General features: G+C 45.5%; 1 protein-coding gene across 1 annotated transcript in view; it reads left to right on the forward strand.

The window, feature by feature from the left end:
- Positions 1 to 754: 754 nt before the first annotated feature.
- Positions 755 to 23,317, forward strand: part of VRK1 (VRK serine/threonine kinase 1) — a 47,891-nt gene continuing 25,328 nt past the window's right edge. The window contains exons 1-8 of the mRNA XM_088464253.1: positions 755 to 942; positions 10,509 to 10,684; positions 11,451 to 11,506; positions 12,391 to 12,460; positions 12,950 to 13,037; positions 14,894 to 15,002; positions 16,931 to 17,023; positions 18,757 to 18,889. Coding sequence (XP_088320379.1) covers positions 10,519 to 10,684; positions 11,451 to 11,506; positions 12,391 to 12,460; positions 12,950 to 13,037; positions 14,894 to 15,002; positions 16,931 to 17,023; positions 18,757 to 18,889 — 715 coding nt within the window. The 5' untranslated portion in view covers positions 755 to 942; positions 10,509 to 10,518. The remainder of the gene's footprint in view (positions 943 to 10,508; positions 10,685 to 11,450; positions 11,507 to 12,390; positions 12,461 to 12,949; positions 13,038 to 14,893; positions 15,003 to 16,930; positions 17,024 to 18,756; positions 18,890 to 23,317) is intronic.

A 23,317-nucleotide genomic window follows, 5' to 3' on the forward strand; every position in this document is an offset into this window, starting at 1 on the left:
ACGAGGCTGAAACTCAACCCTCCGGACGACTTTTAGTCCCCTTGTACGGCACGAGATTAGCTCCGATACGTGATGCGTAATCCTACGCCTGCGGCAGAACACGGTTCTTTTCCTGGACTAGGCTGCGCATTAATCAAATATCCTACAGTCGGAGCATCCGGAGCAGCGGTATGAAATTACATTGCAAAAAAAAAAAAATCTATGCTTTTCGTCGCTTGGCCAATTGAGGCAGCAGTTTGCCGCCATAGCCGGCGGCGTGATCACACTGTTGGTTAGGTGCCGCTAGGGAAACGATTTCTTCATGGAACATCTTGTTACATATGGAAAAAAGGTGTTTTTATTTATATATTTTAAGCAAAAATATTGAAAAAAATATCAAAACTTGACCGGTTCCTGTCACGTTTATAGATCTGCTCCCGAATACCCTCCGGGACACGGTGCACTGCGCTTCTGCAGGAGGCAGGCTATGTATAATGGGGTGCACAGTGCTGCCATAGCAGTCACAGTGTCTGATTGATTGAATGATAGGAGCCTGTGTGAGGCTTTGTCCCGACTTTTTCTGCACTGCTGTAGTAGTGTGTAATGTATAGCTTGTCAGACCTCTGCAGGCTGTAGAACACTGTATCTCCTATACACAGGAGGCGGGCTCTGTACACACACACTGCAGCCGCCGCCGGTGGTTTCCTCTTCCTCCTCCACCCTGTACTGAAGGCACCGTGTGATGAGTAACTTTGTCACAAGCTCCCAGAGCCGGGTAATAACTTTACCACAACTGGATGGCGGGAAGCCCCTCTGGCTTCAAGGCACGTCACGTGTCTCCTCACGTCATCACGCTCGTGACGTCACCAGCGGGACGCCCGGACAGCGAGCCTGCGCGAGCTCCTGAATTGAGTTTCCCGCGTAGAGGAAGAAGTGAGCAGAGAGAGAGAGACTAGAGCTCAGGTACCCGATCCCCGGGGTTACAGCCCTGCGCCCCCTCCCGGCCCAGCCCCGGCGCCCCGCAAGCCAGCACTCACGGCGATGGGGGCCACATCCTGTACAGCGTGATGGGGAAAAGGACCTGTCTCATTATAGGGAGTCTGTATACATAATATACAGGGGAGGGGGACCTGTCTCATTATAGGTAGACTGTATACATTATATACAGGGGAGGGGGTCCTGTCTCATTATAGGGAGTATGTATACATAATATACAGGGGAGGGGGACCTGTCTCATTATAGGGAGACTGTATACATAATATATAGGGGATGGGGACCTGTCTCATAGGGAGTCTGTATACATTATATACAGGGGAGGGGGACCTGTCTCATTATAGGGAGTCTGTATACATAATATACAGGGGAGGGGGACCTGTCTCATTATAGGGAGTCTGTATACATAATATACGGGGAGGGGGACCTGTCTCATTATAGGGAGACTGTATACATAATATATAGGGGAGGGGGACCTGTCTCATTATAGGGAGTGTGTATACATAATATACAGGGACGTCACCAGCCGTCACCTGTCTCATTATAGGGAGACTGTATACATAATATACAGGGGAAGGGTCCTGTCTCATTATAGGGAGACTGTATACATAATATACAGGGGAAGGGTCCTGTCTCATTATAGGGAGACTGTATACATAATATACAGGGGAGGTGGACTTGTCTCATTATAGGGAGACTGTATACATAATATACAGGGGAGGTGGACCTGTCTCATTATAGGGAGACTGTATACATAATATACAGGGGAGGGGGACCTGTCTCATTATAGGGAGTCTGTATACATAATATACAGTGGAGGGGGACCTGTCTCATTATAGGGAGTCTGTATACATAATATACAGTGGAGGGGGACCTGTCTCATTATAGGGAGTCTATACATAATATACAGGGGAGGGGAACCTGTCTCATAGGGAGTCTGTATACATAATATACAGGGGAGGGGGACCTGTCTCATTATAGGGAGACTGTATACATAATATACAGGGGAGGGGGACCTGTCTCATTATAGGGAGACTGTATACATAATATACAGGGGAGGGGGACCTGTCTCATTATAGGGAGTCTGTATACATAATATACAGGGGAGGGGGACCTGTCTCATTATAGGGAGACTGTATACATAATATACAGGGGAGGGGGACCTGTCTCATTATAGGGAGACTGTATACATAATATACAGGGGAAGGGTCCTGTCTCATTATAGGGAGACTGTATACATAATATACAGGGGAGGGGGACCTGTCTCATTATAGGGAGTCTGTATACATAATATACAGGGGAGGGGGACCTGTCTCATTATAGGGAGACTGTATACATAATATACAGGGGAGGGGGACCTGTCTCATTATAGGGAGACTGTATACATAATATATAGGGGAGGGGGACCTGTCTCATTATAGGGAGTGTGTATACATAATATACAGGGACGTCACCAGCCGTCACCTGTCTCATTATAGGGAGACTGTATACATAATATACAGGGGAAGGGTCCTGTCTCATTATAGGGAGACTGTATACATAATATACAGGGGAGGGGGACCTGTCTCATTATAGGGAGACTGTATACATAATATATAGGGGAGGGGGACCTGTCTCATTATAGGGAGTGTGTATACATAATATACAGGGACGTCACCAGCCGTCACCTGTCTCATTATAGGGAGACTGTATACATAATATACAGGGGAAGGGTCCTGTCTCATTATAGGGAGACTGTATACATAATATACAGGGGAGGGGGGCCTGTCTCATTATAGGGAGACTGTATACATAATATACAGGGGAGGTGGACTTGTCTCATTATAGGGAGACTGTATACATAATATACAGGGGAGGGGGACCTGTCTCATTATAGGGAGACTGTATACATAATATACAGTGGAGGGGGACCTGTCTCATAGGGAGTCTGTATACATAATATACAGGGGAGGTGGACCTGTCTCATTATAGGGAGACTGTATACATAATATACAGGGGAGGGGGTCCTGTCTCATTATAGGGAGTATGTATACATAATATACAGGGGAGGGGGACCTGTCTCATTATAGGGAGACTGTATACATAATATATAGGGGATGGGGACCTGTCTCATAGGGAGTCTGTATACATTATATACAGGGGAGGGGGACCTGTCTCATTATAGGGAGACTGTATACATAATATACAGGGGAGGGGGACCTGTCTCATTATAGGGAGACTGTATACATAATATACAGGGGAGGGGGACCTGTCTCATTATAGGGAGTCTGTATACATAATATACAGGGGAGGGGGACCTGTCTCATTATAGGGAGACTGTATACATAATATACAGGGGAGGGGGACCTGTCTCATTATAGGGAGACTGTATACATAATATACAGGGGAAGGGTCCTGTCTCATTATAGGGAGACTGTATACATAATATACAGGGGAGGGGGACCTGTCTCATTATAGGGAGTCTGTATACATAATATACAGGGGAGGGGGACCTGTCTCATTATAGGGAGACTGTATACATAATATACAGGGGAGGGGGACCTGTCTCATTATAGGGAGACTGTATACATAATATATAGGGGAGGGGGACCTGTCTCATTATAGGGAGTGTGTATACATAATATACAGGGACGTCACCAGCCGTCACCTGTCTCATTATAGGGAGACTGTATACATAATATACAGGGGAAGGGTCCTGTCTCATTATAGGGAGACTGTATACATAATATACAGGGGAGGGGGACCTGTCTCATTATAGGGAGACTGTATACATAATATATAGGGGAGGGGGACCTGTCTCATTATAGGGAGTGTGTATACATAATATACAGGGACGTCACCAGCCGTCACCTGTCTCATTATAGGGAGACTGTATACATAATATACAGGGGAAGGGTCCTGTCTCATTATAGGGAGACTGTATACATAATATACAGGGGAGGGGGGCCTGTCTCATTATAGGGAGACTGTATACATAATATACAGGGGAGGTGGACTTGTCTCATTATAGGGAGACTGTATACATAATATACAGGGGAGGGGGACCTGTCTCATTATAGGGAGACTGTATACATAATATACAGTGGAGGGGGACCTGTCTCATAGGGAGTCTGTATACATAATATACAGGGGAGGTGGACCTGTCTCATTATAGGGAGACTGTATACATAATATACAGGGGAGGGGGACCTGTCTCATTATAGGGAGTCTGTATACATAATATACAGTGGAGGGGGACCTGTCTCATTATAGGGAGTCTGTATACATAATATACAGTGGAGGGGGACCTGTCTCATTATAGGGAGTCTATACATAATATACAGGGGAGGGGAACCTGTCTCATAGGGAGTCTGTATACATAATATACAGGGGAGGGGGACCTGTCTCATTATAGGGAGACTGTATACATAATATACAGGGGAGGGGGACCTGTCTCATTATAGGGAGACTGTATACATAATATACAGGGGAGGTGGACCTGTCTCATTATAGGGAGACTGTAAACATAATATACAGGGGAGGGGGACCTGTCTCATTATAGGGAGTCTGTATACATAATATACAGGGGAAGGGTCCTGTCTCATTATAGGGAGTCTGTATACATAATATACAGGGGAAGGGTCCTGTCTCATTATAGGGAGTCTGTATACATAATATACAGGGGAGGGGGTCCTGTCTCATTATAGGGAGTCTATACATAATATACAGGGGAGGGGGTCCTGTCTCATTATAGGGAGTCTGTATACATAATATACAGGGGAGGGGGTCCTGTCTCATTATAGGGAGTCTGTATACATAATATACAGGGGAGGGGGACCTGTCTCATTATAGGGAGACTGTATACATAATATACAGGGGAAGGGGACCTGTTTCATTATAGGGAGTCTGTACATAATTACAGTTGAGGGGGGCCTGTCTCATTATAGGGAGACTGTATACATAATATACAGGGGAGGGGGTCCTTTCTCATTATAGGGAGACTGTATACATAATATACAGGGGAGGGGAACCTGTCTCATACAGAGACTATACATAATGTACAGGGGAGGGGGACCTGTCTCATTATAGGGAGACTGTATACATAATGTACAGAGGGGATGATCCTGTCTCATTATAGGGAGACTGTATACATAATGTACAGGGGTGGGTGGTCCTATATCATTATTGGGAGACTACATAATGTACAGGGGGGGTGGTCTTGTATCATTATTCAGAGACTACATAATGCACAGGGGGACTTGCAGGACTTTCCACTTGTTTCAGTTCGCCGAGTCCTGTTTCCAAGTACTTTCAAATTGAATACCGGGATACGCGGGCAAGCGTGCGATACTTCTCTACATGCAAAACGGGAAGTAGGCGGAAAGTACTGGAGTCGAAAAAGTATCGCGGGGGCGACTCAAATTGAATACGGCTCTATATATTATACTTGTGGTGGGTCTGTGGCATTATAGAGAGACTATACGTAATGTATGGGGGGAGCTTGTGTCCAATATAGGGAGACTTTACATAATGTACAGGGTGTCTTGGGTAATCCTGTTTCATTATAGGGAGACTGCATACATAATGTACAGAGGGGGAGGCCCTGTCGTGTTATAGGGAGACTGTAAACAGAATGTACTGGGGGGGGGGGGGGTCATGTCTTATAGAGAGAATGTAAACTTAATGTACAGGGGGAAGATCCTGTCTCATAGAGAGACTGTATACATAATGTACAGTGAGGATAGACCTGTAATATGGAGACTGTATACAGTGGGGTCCTGTCTCATAGGGACACTATAAATAATGTATAGGTAGGGGTTCCTGTTTAATACAAGGAAACCGGGCCTGATTCACTACGGATCGCTATTCTGCTTATACGCACGCAACTGCTTTGCTAATAGCGGTGATATGTAAATGTTTGAATTCACTTTGCGATTGCAGCCTGACATAAGGACGCACAATTCCCCTTATTCACATTCGTATACTTTAACAACAGAGAAACAATCGGTAACATCGAGTACCACCGACAGTTAGAGAAGCCCAGACCGCAGGAATTGCTTACTTCAGCGCACGCTATGAGTCCTCAGGCGGCGCAGTGGCTAATTTATGCACTCCCATACAACGGCGTTGAAACGCTCTGGCACGCCTGCGTTTGCCCGACCACTACCTATCATCAGCCCCAAACTTCACTTCCTGTCAATCACTCTGCCATGGGTCTGCTTAACCTTTCTGTCGCAATCCCGAGCGCAGTGGCTAGTTCGTATGCGCAGTACGCAGCAATTGACCCATTGTGTGCGTATAAGCAACTGCATTCCCTGCTGAATCAGGGCCAATAATGTACAGGGGGGGGGGGGGGGGGTCCTGTCTCATTATAGGTAGACTGTAGAGCCATGGCCAATAGTTTTGAGAATGACACAAGTATTGGTTTTCACAAAGTCTGTTGCTTCAGTTTTTATGGTGGCAACTTGCATATACTCCAGAATGTCATGAAGAGTGATCAGATGAATTGCAATTAATTGCAAAGTCCCTCTTTGCCATGACAATGAACTGAATCCCAAAAACAATGTTTTCATTGCATTTCAGCCCTGCCACAAAAGGACCAGCTGACATCATGTCAGTGATTCTCTCGATAACACAGGTGAGAGTGTTGAGGAGGACAAGGTTGAAGATCACTCTGTCATGCTGATTGAGTTAGAATAACAGACTAGAAGCTTTAAAAGGAGGGTGGAGCTTGAAATCCTTGTTCTTCCTCTTAATCATGGTTACCTGCATGGAAACATGTGCAGTCACCATTGCTTTGCACAAAAAGGGATTCACAGGCAAGGATATTGCTGCTAGTAAGATTGCACCTAAATCAATCATTTATCAGATCATCAAGAACTTCAAGGAGTGAGTGAGGTTCAATAGTTGTGAAGAAGGCTTCAGGGTACTCAAGAATGTGCAGCAGGTGCCAGGATCTTCTAAAGTTGATTTAGTTGCAGGATTGGGGCACCACCAGTGCAGAAGGCAGGTGTGAGTGCATTTTCATGCACAGTGAGACGAAGACTTTTGGAGGTTGGCCTGGTGTCAAGAAAGAAGCCACTTCTCCAGGAAAAACACCAGGGACAGAGACTGATATTCTGCAAAGGTACAGGGATTGGACTGCTGAGGACTGGGTTCAAGTTATTTTCTTTGATGAATTTCCTTTCAGATTGTTTGGAGCATCTGGAAAACCGCTTGTCCGGAGAAGGAAAGGTGAGCGCTACCATCAGTCCTGTGTCTTGCCAACAGTAAAGCATCCTGAGTCCATTCATGTGTGGGGTTGCTTCTCAGCCAAGGAGTGGGCTCTCTCACAATTTTGCCTAAGAACACAGCCATGAATAAAGAGAGAATGGCACCAAAACATCCTCCAAGAGCAACTTCTCCCAACCATCCAACAACAGTTTGGTGAGGAACAATGCCTTTTCCAGCATGATGGAGCACCTTGCCATAAGGCAAAAGTGATAACGAAGTGGCTCGGGGAACAAAACATCAAAATTTTGGGTCCATGGCCAGGAAACTCCCCAACTTGTGGTCAATTCTCAATCGGCGGGTTCACAAACAAAAACCCACAAAGTCTGACAAACTCCAAGCATTGATTAAGCAAGAATGGGCACCCATCAGTATGTGGTCTAGAAGTTGATTGACAGCATGCCAGGCTGAATTGCAGAGGTCTGGAAAAAGAAGGATCAACACTGCAAATATTGACTCTTTGTATAAAAATAATGTAATTGTCAATAAATGTCTTTGACACTTATGAAATGCTTGTAATGTTACTTCAGTATACCATAGTAACATCTGACAAAAAGGTCTAAAAACACTGAAGCAGCAAACTTTGTGAAAACCAATACTTGTGTCATTCTCAAAACTTTTGTCCATGGCTGTATACGTAATGTACGGAAGAGGTCTTTCTATACGGAGACTGTATACATTTCTGACCAGCATTTGTTTGCTCCATATAAAAACAAATTGCATGCGCAAGGTGCAAACTTGTTTCCTTTAGCTGAATTCTCACCTAAGTCTATATGACTCGAGGCCCTAATGTCCAATTTACCTGTCTACAGAAGCCGAAAAACACTTTTAATATCAAGTAACAAATTCAGCTAAAGTTCCTGCACTTGGAAAACAAGTATAAAAATAAAGATTGTGCGCTAGGTCATGTAGGAAGGTTCTACACACAATGAGAAAATTCTGGCTGCTGTTGTATGTAGTCCACATATTCTGGACAGCTTTATTTTTAGAGGTAGGCAATTAAGAATAACAACCGATAGCAGTGCAAGTAGTATCATTTAGAGAACATATGAAGTATTCAGATTAAAAGGATATTGAGGGTTGCAACTAATGATCCTTGATTTTCTCTTTTGTAATGGTGCATACACACGATCAGATTTTTCTTCAGATCTGAATGATAACGATTTTAAAAATCGTTCATAACTGAAGGAAATCCTGACATGTTTGAATGATGAGCGTTCCCTATGGTCAGATAACGATATCTGACATTTGTTTGCAGTCAGTTTTGGCCGATTTCAGTCGTTTTTAATGCAGTCAAAAATCGTTCATAGTTCAAATCGTTCGTCAAATCGTTCAGTCTTTCATCTGACAAATCTGACCGTGTATGCACCTTAAGGTGTAGTAAATAATTTGTTAATATTGCAATATCTTAGATCCTTGAATTTACTTAGATCATTAGTTCCAAACCTCCAATACCGTTTGGAATTCATCCATTTTTACTGTCGCCAACTGCAGTGGTGACTAATATTTATTGAGTCCTGTATACACAGATACTTTGTAAATGTTTTTATTCTTCTATGTTTAAGTGATTGTAATAGGTGTTAAGCCACCCATACATGGCTCGATATGCACCATGCGATGCGACAGGGGATCTGACGTCCAACATATTGGGTGGTCCCCGCAAACGGAGTGATCACGTGGCCGACTGCCAGATATGCCGGCTTCCCCACCCGCATAGCAACTGAACCTGCAGTAAGATCTGGGGGTGCGTTGTACGACCCCACGGGTGCACGCTCTGTCCGATATCATACACGATACGACAGAGCAGCCAAATCATACCAATCCGTCGGACCGTCTGCTTTATCGCACCGTGTATGGGCACCATTATTTTATTTTTTTTATTGTGTAGTGACTACTATATAATATTTTTTTAACCTGAATGCTACATTTTAATTGATACTACTTGCTCTCCTTTTGGCTGTTGTCTTTAATCACCTACCTTTTACTAGTAGTTTAACCAGTAATAAAGTGTTATGGTGCGTACTCATGTAGCGTTCAGCCAGCGATACCCTCCCTGGTGTGCTGGATGATCGATATCGATCACCCAGCACACCACATACTTACCGACGGCTATAGCGACCTGCAATCAACGATTGTATCAAATGTGTATTACTGAACTGAATAAATATACATGAAATAACTAGGCTGTTTATACTTAAATGTGTCCTTTATGGTGATATTTCCCTTCTCTTCAGCAGATTGTCACGATAGGAATGAGATGCTTCTCTATTAAAACAAGCAGACATGTATATTGTGGATTAGTTGGTTCATACATTGAGCCAGTGAAGTCTGAGCTCTATAACCTGTATCAGACCCTAGCGGGACACTGTCCTGAAGATGTGGGAGGGGCTTCAGGTGTCTGTAATGCAGCGAGGAGGTAATAAATTACTTAATAGCAGAGATGTAGGGTAACACGGAACAATGGTTTCATGCTTCATACCTTTAAATGTCAACTTTGCATTGTAGTTATCCTTTAAAAGCATGGAGGTCCTGCATCTGGTTGTATATACTGCCTGTGTTTATATCAGAGCTAGTGCCAATCTCTTATGGAGTCCTATACATGAATGGATATAAATCCTCCCCAGGAAAAGATCCTGCTGTCTTCTAGCATTAAGGGACTGGATTTCGATTCTGCATTATTTTGTCTACCCCAAGCTTAAACTGGATACGTTCAGTGTCCCGGCACAGGGGATGCTGGCACTTAGAATACTGGCCCTGGCATCCCGATCGTAAGTAGCAGGGTTGGGGAGAGCATTAGGTTTAGGCACTAAGGGGGAGGGTTAGGTTTAGGGTGCGGGGAGGGGGGGATAGATTTAGACACTAGAGGGGCTTCGGTATAGGCACCGGTTAGGGTAGGGGGGAATACCTACAGACAGGTCTCTATCTTAACACTGGAGATGCCAGCGTTGGGGTCCTGACCTCCGGCACCTCGTACTCATCCCGTCTTTGCTATATTAAAGCTGCGCTACCATCTAGTAGGAAAATATTTTCCTCTACCCACACTTGGTGCCCTAAGAAGACTGTTACATGTATCCTTTTTCCCTGGGATCTCCTGATCATGTAATTTAACATAAGTAGGTAGATTGATGTAGAATTTAGGAGACTATTGGTCAAATCTGGTAGCTAGGAACAATTCCTTTGACAGTTGTAAAATAAACAAGGTTATTTTATTTATTTTTAGCTTGTTGGTTAGCTCCCTCCTGGTATTTTCCAGCCCACTATGTAGCATAACTTCCCAAATCTTTCAGATCCAGAAAAATGCCTCCTCGTAAGAAAGTTGCAGCACCAGCTGCCAAAAAGGCCCCGGCTAAGCGCAAGTTGGCTGAGGAGTTCCCACCGGGAGAGGTACTAATTGATTCTGCAAAAAAGCAGTGGAAGCTGGGATTGCCCATCGGACAGGGTGGCTTTGGACGCCTTTATCTGGGTAAGGGATTGTAGTGTTAGCAAGCTAATCGCTGCACTCAAGCTGTTAATCATCAATCATTAAGGAATGTTATTTAAGGATAACCTGCATTTTACTGAGAGCAATTGGAGCTGTCCAGTTTTGGGACTTTCCTTTTATTGCCATACATGAAAACCTCATACCCCTTTTCCACTGGCCAAAATACCCGGGTTATTGCAGTGTCAACCTGGCTAGCGGCTCAGTGGAAAAGGGTCCTAGGAAAAAATTCCGGGTAATTCTTCCCGGGTCTTGAGCAGGGATTTTACGTGGGTAAAACCCTGCTCAGGCTCAGTGGAAACGGGTTACCCGGGTCTTCCGACCTGGGACCCGTTTCCCGCATGTGATTGGTTGCCATTCGGGAGGCTGTCTGTTTGACAGCCATCACCGGGGGAGGGAGAGATTACAGCCTTCCCGAATGGCCCAGACTGTTCTGGTTTTTACCCCCATCCCCGCTTCATACGGGGAGGCTGTAATCTCTCCCTGCCAGGTGACAGCTGTCACAGACAGCCTCCCAAATGACAATGTTCTCTGACTGTAAAGCATCTTTAGGTATTGAGGTATCCTTTTCATCTCTGTACAGGTCAGCCTCACATTCTGTAGGTAACACAACATCACCTATGGGACTTTTTATTGTATGTAAATAAAAAATGTACACTCCAATCGCTATAGCTTTTCTGAGGCTCTGTAAACCTGTAAATTTGTTTTTACATTTTTGTCCCATTTTTTTTTTTTTTTTTTTCTAAACCAGCGGATGAAAACTCTTCCAAAACAGTAGGACCAGGTGCTCCCTATGTGATAAAAGTGGTAAGAGACCTGTGCTGCATTTATTTGTGTCTGTGCTAGACGTGCGCGTACTTGATGGCAGTTGGGGTTATAGGACTTAAATATATTAAATTTATGTTAATATGGTCTCGTTATTTCTGCTTTCAAACTTGTCTTGCATCGTATACAATTATTTTTTCCTTTTTTATCAATCAAGACATAATTAAATAAGAAGAAGATCAAATACAGAAGGGAATGGAGTTAGGTGGAAGGGAGAAAGCGATGTGACTGCACACTAGAATCTTGAATAAGTAAATCCTGATACATGTGTGAATATACATAAGAGTGCGGTTACAGTGTGGGAAATTTGCATACACCAAAATTATTCTGCAGATTCTCACAGTATGGTTTCACCTTCTGATATGTAGCAAATCATTCATGGCTTTTATAAAATACAGATGCGTACTCGCTCCTCTTTGCCGCCGATGCAGCAATCGTGCGCACACGGTGCACCATGCGTTTTGCCGCGTACGCCATGCAGCGGCAGCATTTGCACCATGCAGTCCAATAGATAGCAGGAGCGAGCAAGGCGTGCGACTCGCTGCAATGCGCGCCGCGTTGGCAAAGGTAAGCGAGGACACATCTGTAGTATTTTAGAAGCAAATTTTGGTAAAATATTTGACATTATGATGCAGAATAGGAACAAAATAGTAGTGATTAAACATAAACTAAACAAACAAAAAAAAAAAAACCATACATCGAAAGTTCTGAATGCATACTTTCACAGAGCGAGCCTGGTGACTGCTTGATGTTATAAATATTGCCCAACATCTTTTCCCCTGCGGCCATTTTGACTTTAGAAGATCTGTTGAAGTGTTCACTTGTAGTTGTGCGCATAAATAAAGTTTTGTCCTTTCAAATTATAGGAACCAAGTGAAAATGGACCCTTGTTCTCTGAGCTCAAATTCTACATGCGAGCGGCTAAACCTGACCTAAGTAAGCGCCCATTACTTATATTATCTATTTACTGTATAACATTTAAAATGGGTTGTTTGTTTCACTTGCCAAGAATTCCTGGCGAAGCCAAATATTAGTGGGGGGATGCTGATTTGCTGTGTGGATTTTTTTATTGATTTTAATCACCATTTAATATTTAGGGCTTGATCCATTTAGGAGCAAAGGGGACAAAACGCCGTAAACGGCACGACAATTCGCCCCCCAATTGTGACCCGGACTTGCACATTTTTGCACGCATCCATATGGGCTGCCAACAGCAATGTGCGAGTTCGGAGCTACCGGAAGTTTGGTATATAGCCGCATTTTACACGCAGGTGCGAGTAATTCGCACCTAATTGGATTGACCCCTTAGTTCTTGTTATGCGGCAACTTTCTCTTTACTGTTTCCAAAACTGATCATTTAACCTGTGATCCTTGCAGCTAAACCAGACTGACTCCTGTTTTATTATAACTCTGATGTTATTTCAGTTCAGAAGTGGACCAGCACTCATAAAATGAAGTATATTGGTGTACCCAGATATTGGGGTTCTGGACTGCATGAAAAAAGTGGGAAAAGGTAATTTGAATATGACTAGCCAAAATGATGATGTAAGTGTTTATGTATTCTACTTTGTATAAAATCATTCAAAATCACCAAAACGAGCGCATACACTGAAAATACAGCAGTTCAGGTCCATAAAAAGTTTCAAAGCTGCATTTAGATCAACGTTTCACAGCAAACACTTTTCATCAGATATAGATATACAGTTAGGACCATATATATTTGGACACTGGCACAATGTTCATAATTTGGGCTCTGTACGCCACCACGATGGATTTGAAATGAAGCAATTGAAGTTTAAACTTAGAGCTGTAATTCAAGGCGTTGAACAAAAATATTGTATGAAATGTTTAGGAGTTGCAACCATTTCTTTGCACAGTCCCCTATGTTTAGGGGCTCAAATGTAATTGGGCAAATAGACATACCTCTAAATAAAATGTTAATTTTGGATACGGTTATTGAGAATCCTTTGCAGGCAATGACGTCAGGAACCCATCAACATCAAAAAAGGGTGGCAGTCGGGATGTAGACGGTCGACATGCCGACCATTGGCATCCCGACTGTCTAACCCTGGCAGGGGTCTAATGCCAGGCGTCAAAATCCCGACTCCTGTCATTTTACCAACGCTGGGAGCCCGACGCCCAGCGTACTGATTGAAGGTAAGCCAGGCGGGCACCGACAGCCGCAGGGGGGGGGGTTAGTTTAGGGGCTCCCGTGGGGTGACTTAGGGGGAGGTTAGGGTTAAACGACCCCCCAAAGCTTCCCCCCCCTCCCGGGTTTAGGCTGCAGGGAAGGGTGGCGTTTAGGGTTAGACACCCACCCGGGAGATTTAAGGTGCCCACACACATACCAATCTGACCACGATCAGCCGCTGTCTACGATTTCCCTTGAAACTCTCCCCGGCAGCTCTGCACACGATTTGGTGTACAATCTTCAAACGATCTCTCCTGCATCCAGACTTTTTACAGTGCATCGCGTCCTAGATTGTCAGGTCAGCCCTACTGCACGGCAGATCTGAAGATGCGATGTGTGACCAGCGGGAACGCGCATCGTGATCGTGAGTGGGGACTCACGATTTCCTCACGATTTGGCCATATTTTACACGATCTGTCGTTCCAATGTGTCAGAATCGGCCATGTTGTGTAAAATATCGCTATGTGTGTGGGCACCTTTAGGTTTAGGCTGCGGGGAAGGGGGGGGTTAGGTTAGTAAATAGTTACTTACCTGTCAGGATCTTCACTGCCGGTCCCCTGATTTAGTAGCCTTTATACAGATTCCCAGAGGCATACAATATAAAAGGAGTAGAGGGACATATTCAACTGGCATTTTATTAGTTCTAATAGCTGACCTACACTCTATGTACCTTTGTGTGTTTTCTCGTGCACCTGTGGTCTATTGAACAACACAATAAGCGCAGCTTGAACGCACCTTTTGTCCCTGTCGACCTATTGCCTGTCTAACATCTGGGGTCTATCTAGGCATTGTTTACCTTTTTACTGTAGATTTTTCAATCCATATCCCCTCAGAATAGCTATAATTGATCCCTATAAAGGATGTATCCACCATTGGTCGTGTAAAAGTCCATGCTCCACCCAGTATTTTTCCAGCATTGATTCCAAATTCAGATTCCAGCCTAAAACATGTTGAAAGTACTTTTCATGACGTTTTTCATAATGGGTTAATAGCGCTATAATTCTAGTACTTACCCCAAAGTAGGGTGGGCTGAGAGGAAGTTTAAGATGATTGTTCCCGTTCCTTACCGTATCATTAATTGCTTGGCATGCACGTGAAGTGGTGATGCCCACCTCTCCTACAGCCTTCTCCTTAATGCACTTACAGTACAAGCGTTCATGTGTGCTTATGGCTTTCAGTTATCGGTTCATGGTAATGGATCGGTTTGGGAAAGACTTACAGAAGCTTTTTGAGGATGGTGGCAAACGGTTCTCCCACAAAACTGTGCTGCTGTTGGGACTCAGACTGGTAGGTATTTTTCTTTTATTTTTACTTTGTATGACTTGTGTCCTTTTTGTCATTCATGTACCATGGGAGCAGGGATGGGGGAGTGTTGCAGTGTGGGCTACGATTAAGGTCTGCTTGTTTACACAGAATGGGAATCCCAAAGTTTTCAGGGCCGAATAAACAAGCTCATATATTTTTGCATAACGTGATAAATTGTGCGACGTACATATATCTGTTGTATTGTCCTCCTGCCCTTGTTTGTTCTCCTAACATTTGCAGTTCCTTCATAGTTTGATTCATCAGTTCTTTCAGATTGAAAACTCTGTTGACCTTGACAATCTTTGTTGTACAGGACTGAGGATGATATTGCAGCACTGTTTTGTGGGTCACTGTTCTATAGAAACGGGGTGAAGACAGCCTAACGCATGCCAAACAAAGCCTGATCCATCTGTGTGACCTGCTTACGGCATCGCTCTCTGGGGCTATTTGTGCTGGATGGGTTTTAGTGATTGCATGTTCTAGGGCTACAAATTTTGCAGCAAATGTGGGCAAATTAAAAGCGAGATTTGCAGGTTGGTGGTATAATTTTGTTTGGTAGGCCAGGTCTCTCTCCTGTCCCAAAAATCTTTCGTTTGAAGATAAAGGAATTGCTGTCTGAGTCCTGCATTCAGTTTATGTGGTGTAAGAGGAAAGTGAGAAGCTGTGTGACCATGTATACTGGTGAATGTCATATAAAACATTGCTGTAGACCAGGCATGTCAAACTCAAAATACCAACCGGGCCGAATATTCAAGGTCTAAGAGTGTGTGTGCCAGAAGAATTAAAAAAAAGTCTTCTATGCAATTTTGAAAGGGTTATTAATAGAAACCAATGTAGTGCCCCTTATGCAATGCTCCCTGTATTAGAGCCCCTTTGCAATGCCACTGTTGTGCTAATTATGCAGTGCCCCTTGTATAAGTGCCCCTTATGCAATGCCCCCTTTATAAGAGCTCCTTATGCAATGCCCCGAGTAGTGCCCCTGATGTTGTGCCCCAGTAATGTCCCTAATAGTGCCTCTTATGCTGTGCCCCCTCCCAGTATAGAACAGACCCCACTCCCCAGTGCAGTACTTACCTCTCTTCACGCTGGCCGCTGGCCACCGCTTCAGCGTAGATGCCTGCCGCTGACTTCATCTAACTAGATCCAGCAGGGCAGGCCGCTCCCATCACGGGTGACGTCATGCTGTCACCCGCGAAGTGCATCACTTCGAACGCTGGCCTCTGAAGCGATCAGAGGCTTTTCTGATCGCTTAAGAGACCAGTGTTCCAAGCCAGTCACCCCTGCCACGATCGGAGCTCAGCTCCGATCGCGGCAGGGGTGACTGGGCAGCATAATATATGTATTTGGGCCACATAGAATGTTTCTTTGGGCCGCGAGTTTGACATGCCTACTGTAGACTATAATTACATTCAGCCCATTAAGTCTGCACAGGGGAAAAATGGAGGTTGCCTCGGGCTTTATCGCCTGAGGCTATTTAATTAGACTCCCTTTTTCACTCATACCCTTTAAAAAGGGGGTATTAAGTGCAGTTAACGGGTGTTAACTCCTAAAGTCTGTCAAAGTTTGCAGACATACCCATTAACTGGGTGTATTCACCCGTTAACTGCATGCTTATTGGGGATTTCTGTTGGGGTCTCATGAAACCTGAAAATAATTCCCCGCAATGTCAGGATAACTGGCTGGCAGCGATCAATTAGCACCCGTTAAATTACCCAGGCTGATTTGAATTCCGCACTAAGCCAACTGCATTGTGCAGACATTGTAAATGCGAAGTATACAGCAATGAATGTAATTTTTTATTTTTTTTAAATGTCACTTGGAGACTGGTATGTTGATTACTTTGATTTTAATTTTTGTTTTAGCTGTAGCTAAATATTGAGGTCCTTACATTATGATGGTTCTTGTCTTAGATTGATATTCTGGAGTATGTCCATGAGCATGAATATGTACATGGAGATATCAAAGCCTCCAATCTTCTTCTGCACCATAAACATCCAGATCAGGTAATGTTGCATTTTGTTACCGTGGAAGTAATGTGCTTGGTATCATCATTAATACAACAATGCAGAGGTATGCTGTAGCCTGTAGCAACCAATCAGAAATCCGCTTTTGGCAGTCTAGTGGCATCGGACAAATTGGAGCAAGTATCTTATTGGTTGCTTTGGTCATACAGCTTATGTGTTCTACTTATAAAGTTTTAGTAAATAAGCCAAATTGCCTTAATAAACTTGCTCATAATTAGTTTTCACTCCTTTATACTGTATTTATCTTATTGAGTAATGTTCGGTTATTTTCCCCGTCAGAGGCAGAGCCCCCTGCTCTGTCTGGCATCGACCTCTCTCTGCTGATCTGTCACGCCCCCTGCTCCCATACTTAGCCCGATCCTGGGAGCTGTGCACTCCACCTAGGCTACGTCTGTCCCTGCTCCCACTGCGCGGGTGTTGGTGACTGTCCAGATGTTTTATATATATATATATATATATATATATATATATATGTATGTATATGTATGTATGCTCTAGCTACCTTTTTCTCTTTGTATATCTATATCTCTTGCCAATCCACAATTTGTGTCCTGCAAAGCAGCTCTGCCGAGCCGTCATTGTCTGTGCCTGCTTCTCCCTTATAATATGGCAGCTTGCCGTAGGAGAGAGAGTATTGTGGACTGGTTGGTTACGGGATTCCGACAGTCACAATGCAGATGTTCAGAATACTGACAGCGCCATCCCAACGGATTTTGGTAAGTGTTCTAACACCAATCCCTACCCTAACCGTCCCCTCCCGCAGCCCATCCCTAAACGTCCCCTCCTGCAGCTTAACTCTAACTGTCCCCCATTGCAGCCTAACCCCTCCACTAGTGCCTAACCGTAATATTCCCTGTCGGGATTGTGACTGTCGGGAAGTCGCTGTCGGTATTGTGACTGTCGGGATCCTGACTACATCCCTTGTGGACTCTCTTGCTTGTAAACACTTCTGCAATTTAATTGAATATAATCAGTAGTAATACACAACCTTTGAGGCACAGATATATGTGTGTAGAACAGGAGCTTTATTTGTCCTTTATAATACGTTGGATCATCGGAAGCATTTTTGTTTGTCTTTTAAGCGGGAGCTGCTGCATCTCTCATGCTTTAGAGTGGTGCTTTTAACATAGAAAGTGTCGGATGTGTCTCTGTCCTCTGGTTTGCATAAGAACAGTGTTTATTATTGGCTGGTGATGGCAGTTAAGGTAACAAGGAGAACCAACAAGTAAGCTCCTTTAGAACAAATGACTGTCACTTATTTTCTGTACTGTAGAGATGTTTGTAATGTTCATTCTAGCACCCTGCACCTGTCACAGCCAGTGCAGTTCCTCTCTCCTGCCTGGGGCGTCGCTCTCTCTGCTCAGGTGCTTCTAGCACACTCTGGTCTGTTTCTCACCAGTTTGTTGCATCAGCTAAGTGTGCTAGAAGCACCCGAGCAGAGAGAGTGACACCCCAGGTAGGAGAGGGGAACTGCACAGGTTGTGACAGGTGCAGAATGCTAGAATGAACACTAGTTCGTGACGTGCCGAGGTGGTGCTGTGACTTCATCCTCTCTCTCTATAGCTGGATGAAATCAGGCGTCCGATGCACAACACTGAAAGATTAGTTTGGATGCTAAAGTAAAAACGACACCTAACAGATCAATTTAGGTTTCAGTAAGCAGAATAAATGCGCTCCCGGATGAATCAGTGCTATGTGTGTGGTCCGTGCAGGTGTTCCTGGTGGATTACGGTCTTGCATACAGATACTGTCCAGAGGGGGTGCACAAGGAATATAAAGAGGATCCCAGGAAATGTCACAATGGCACAATAGAATTTACAAGTGTAGATGCCCACAAAGGAGTCAGTAAGTATATATCAACAGCTGTTCTGTGTACAAAATACCAGAGGTTCCCAAACTCTGCCATTACAGTCCAGGTTTTAAGGACATCCATGCTTTGTGTACGTGACTTAATTTAATACCGAAGTCAATTGGATTTAACCATATGGATTCAAGCATGGATATCCTTAAAACATGCTCAGTAATGGTGTAGTTGGGGAGTCTGTGTGATATGCATGTATCCACACTTGCTGTTCTGCAAGAATCGTGACCGTTCCTCCATTGAAATCGCAAATGGTGATGAAGCATTATGATCTATTATCCTGCACATATTCTTTAATATATATGCCCCTAATTGTTTTCATTTTGGAGCATAACTTTGTGTTAAATTTACTTTTTACCACAAAATACAGCGTAGACATCACATTTCTACTCACTATGGGCCTGATTCATCAAGGATTACAAAGAGATTGCACGGGCCCAGCCGCTGAGAGAATGCTAATGAATGCGTGCACACGGCAATCGCAACACAAGATGCAGACGCCCAGCACTACATAAAGCCAGCCCACTTCCCTTTTACTCTATGCTTGATCAGTACGCAGGCTAGCGAAAACATCGGTAACATCGAGAACCGTCGAACCCATACGCACAACTGTGGTGGCCCTGACCTGCCGCAGGATTGTGGCAGCTTCCTGTGTACATCAAGACGTACGGCTGTGTATACCGCCGCACGAGCTTAATTATGCACGCCCCTGTAACGCCGTTCAGACGCACAGGCACGCCTGCGTTCTCCCGACTACCCCGTCACCACCGGCAAACGACACTTCCTGTCAATCAACATTGGAGTTCTCCGTGCTAACTGCGTATGCCGTGCGATCCCTTACTTGATCACAATGACTGGTTCGCGCACGCGCATTGAGACGCATGCGCAGAAACGCAACCTCTGCCAACTGCGAGCGAATTCTTACTTGCGATCCTTGCTGAATCAGACCCTGTGTTTTAAGTACAACTCTTGCAGCTGGCACCATTTTGTTGAATGTAGAATATTGTTTTAAAGAACACGAAGTTAGGAAACCAAATATTGATGAGCGACACCTTCCCTTCATAACTAAAGTGGTCTGTGACTGGTTCGTCACACACATTATGGTGAAGTGTTTGTCTCAGCTGCTCACTTACTATACTATGGGGGTGCTGTTATTGCAGTAAAGTAAATTGTATTTCTGTCCAAGTAACTTGCTAAGCCTCCTACATACAGTATGCAAATTTCTTTGGCACCGTACGTGAATGTGACATCCCTGAAATTCTTAGAAATGGGTTTCTGGAGTCAGATGAAGAAAATAGTTTATTTTCTGAAATGATCATCTGACTGGAGAAAAACAGAACCTAAACATTTTTACATTCTGCATACATATTATTTAATCAATAAGCACAAATCTGTTGTAACCTCTTAATAACATACAATCCATGGGGCTAATACAGACTCCACCCAAAACATAAGTTCCTAAATTTGGTGAAATTAACTATACTGCCGAAAGTCTCTGAGTGCTGGTTACTCTTATGCATGACGGTAATTGAAAGTTGTTCCTGATTGGATGGCCATAGTACACAATAAGTATACTGTGGCCTCTGATTGGGTGGCCACAATACAGAGTAAGAATAATATGGCTTCTGATTGGATGGCAATGGTACATAGTATGAGCACTGTGGCCTCTGATTGGATGGCCATAGTACACACTGTAAGAATACTATGGCCTCTGCTTGGACGGTAATAGTACATAGTATGAGCACTATGGCCTCTGATTGGATGGCAATGGTACACAGTATGAGCACTGTGGATTCTGATTGGATGGCCATAGTACACAATGAAAGCACTATGGCCCTGATTGGTTGATCAGGGTGTTTTTTTCTACTTCAGGGTCCATAGGGGTCCACAGGGTGACCTTGGGGTATAGCTGGATCCTGGATCCTCGGGCACCACGGAGTTAAAGCTTTTAGCTGCTCCCAGGATGCACTTGGGTCCAACCTCCCCTATACCCCGCCCCCGAGCCACAGGCACCTCAGTTTAAGATGGTGCCCGGCCGGAGTCGGGTCACCCTGCGGGGTGGGCTGCAGGAGCAGCCCCCTAAAGCTTTTTTAACTTAGTTAAATTTATTTATTTTTTGACTACAGTTTTTTCTTTTTCTCCAGAGCGGCAGCGATGGGCTGTCTGTACAGACGCCCACGCTGCCGCTCCTTCTCCCTGCTGGCGCCGCGACGCCAGCACTGAACTGGGGATCGCGGCGGGGGAAGCCAGAGTCTGTACTAGCCGGACTCTGGCTTCCCCCGGGACTGCTGCCGGAAGACGCCGGGGAGATCAGGTAAGCCGCGCACCGCTGATTAGCGGCGGTGCGCGGGTTCCTTTTAAATGCAGTCCCATGCCCCCGGTCTAGGGGACAGACCGGGGGCGCTAGCGGTGGCGGCGGGCCCCCCCTCTATCGGAGGCATACCCCGCCAGACCACTAGACCACCAGGGTAATTAAGCGGCAAGCGGGATGCCGCAACCTTGGGGGTTAAATATGCTAGCCAGGGGAGGAAGCCTTCCCTGTCAGCGGCTCCTCCCCTCAGCTCAGCGCGCCTTTCAGCTCGGAGTCTGGCGTCGCTGAGCTGCAGCTACTCGGGCCACTCCTCCTCTGAGGTCTCCAGCGGCCATTTTCTTACTGGCAGCGTGGATACTCTCAGGGAGCACGCGGACCGGTCCCCCTGTGTACCTCTCCCCCGACAAGGACAGTGTACACAGCGCTATAGCCCTCCCAGACACTGAATCTGGGAGGTTGATTGTAGTGGAAAGGTGCAGTGAGTATATCTTCCTGCATGGTATGTGACTTTTGCTAGTGCTGCCTGTCTGTGTCTTTTTTCTACTTACTGTCAGCCTGTACCTATCCCTTTCCTTCTCCTACAAGCCCTACAGGTGTGCGGGGGAAGGGTGTTTCTACTGACCTCACCTATATAGATCACGTATTTGTGAGGTCCGTCACATACAGTTGTGTGCTACACGGTGCCATATTGTGGGCTGTTGTTCAGCACACTGGTGAGTGCGCACGTTTTCTTCCTAAGTCATGTCTGAGGAGGAGATTGAGCACTCCGGGGCTCCAGCATTGTTCTCCTGCAGGCGCTGTTCTGCAGGAGTGGATAGGGAGGATTTGTCACAGGACGGCCTGTGCGGACGGTGCCAGGCGGTCCCTGGTACGTCTAAACCTCCCATTTCGTAGGAGCCACCATGGGCGATGTTTTCCCAGGTGCTGGTGTCCATCGCGGACAGTCTGTCGGTCCCGACTGCCGCCCCTACTAGGGCGTTGCCCCAGCCTGCCATCCCCCATTCCCCGGGTGTCCCACAATTATTGCAGACTCCCCCGGGGTCTCAGCCTGTTGGTCCCTATGCGGGGTTGCCAATGTATATTCAGTCCACCCCTGTGGCACAGCCGGCTGTGGTGCCGTTTCAGGCTCCTGTGACAGCTCCTCCACCCTGGGTGGATGCGCTTTCCCACACTGTCCAAGATTTGGCGGCAGCATCTTCGGCTTTTCAGTCGATGTTGCGCAGTGACGTGCCCTCCAGGGCGTCTAAACGCTCAGTCATGGCACAGGCTGCGCATCTTTCGGATTCTGAGGGGTTCTCGGATGATGGTGAGGTACAGGATGACTCAGCCTCAGATGCCTCAGTCCAGGAGGTAGACACTAAGTCTTCCATCAATGTGCGGGCTCTGGTTAAGGCGGTGCGGGCTATTCTTCTGATTGAGGATGAGGCACCCGCTCCCAAGTCAAGGTATCCTAGTTTTAAAAAAGCTAAGGTTACTTCTACAGCGTTCCCCTTGTCTGATCAGTTGACTGATCACATGGCGGTGGCCTGGCAGACGCCCAGTAAGCGTTTCCTGCCACAGAAACGCTTGGCGTCCAATTATCCATTCCCGGAAGTGCATTGTAAGAAATGGGAAACTCCGCCTGCAGTCGATTCCCATGTAACACGCCTCATCAGGAGTGCTACTTTGCCATTGCCGTCTATATCCTCGCTGAAGGATCCTACGGACAGGAAGGTGGAGACTTGTCTAAAGTCTATTTATTCTCTCTCAGGGGCTGTAGCCCGGCCGTCCATGGCCATCTCCTGGGTGGCCAAGGCCATTGAGGGGTGGGCCAACGCCTTGGAGGACACGTTTACGGATGAAGCTCCGGACGTCCAGAGGGCGTTGTTAGGACAGATGAGAGATGCCGCCTCCTACATTGGAGAAGCATCTTTGGATGCTAGCCTGTTGACCTCTAGGGTTTCGGCGGCAGCAGTGTCTGCTCGTAGATCCTTGTGGTTGCGGTCTTGGAGAGCAGACGCGGATTCAAAGAAAGGCTTGGAGGCCTTACCTTTTAATGGGGAATTACTATTTGGTCCGGAACTGGACAAAATAGTAGATACCCTGGCAAAATCCAAGTCAG

The sequence above is a fragment of the Taudactylus pleione genome, unplaced genomic scaffold, assembly GCF_031769625.1.
Source record: "Taudactylus pleione unplaced genomic scaffold, aTauple2 ptg001623l, whole genome shotgun sequence".
Lineage (NCBI taxonomy): Eukaryota > Metazoa > Chordata > Amphibia > Anura > Myobatrachidae > Taudactylus > Taudactylus pleione.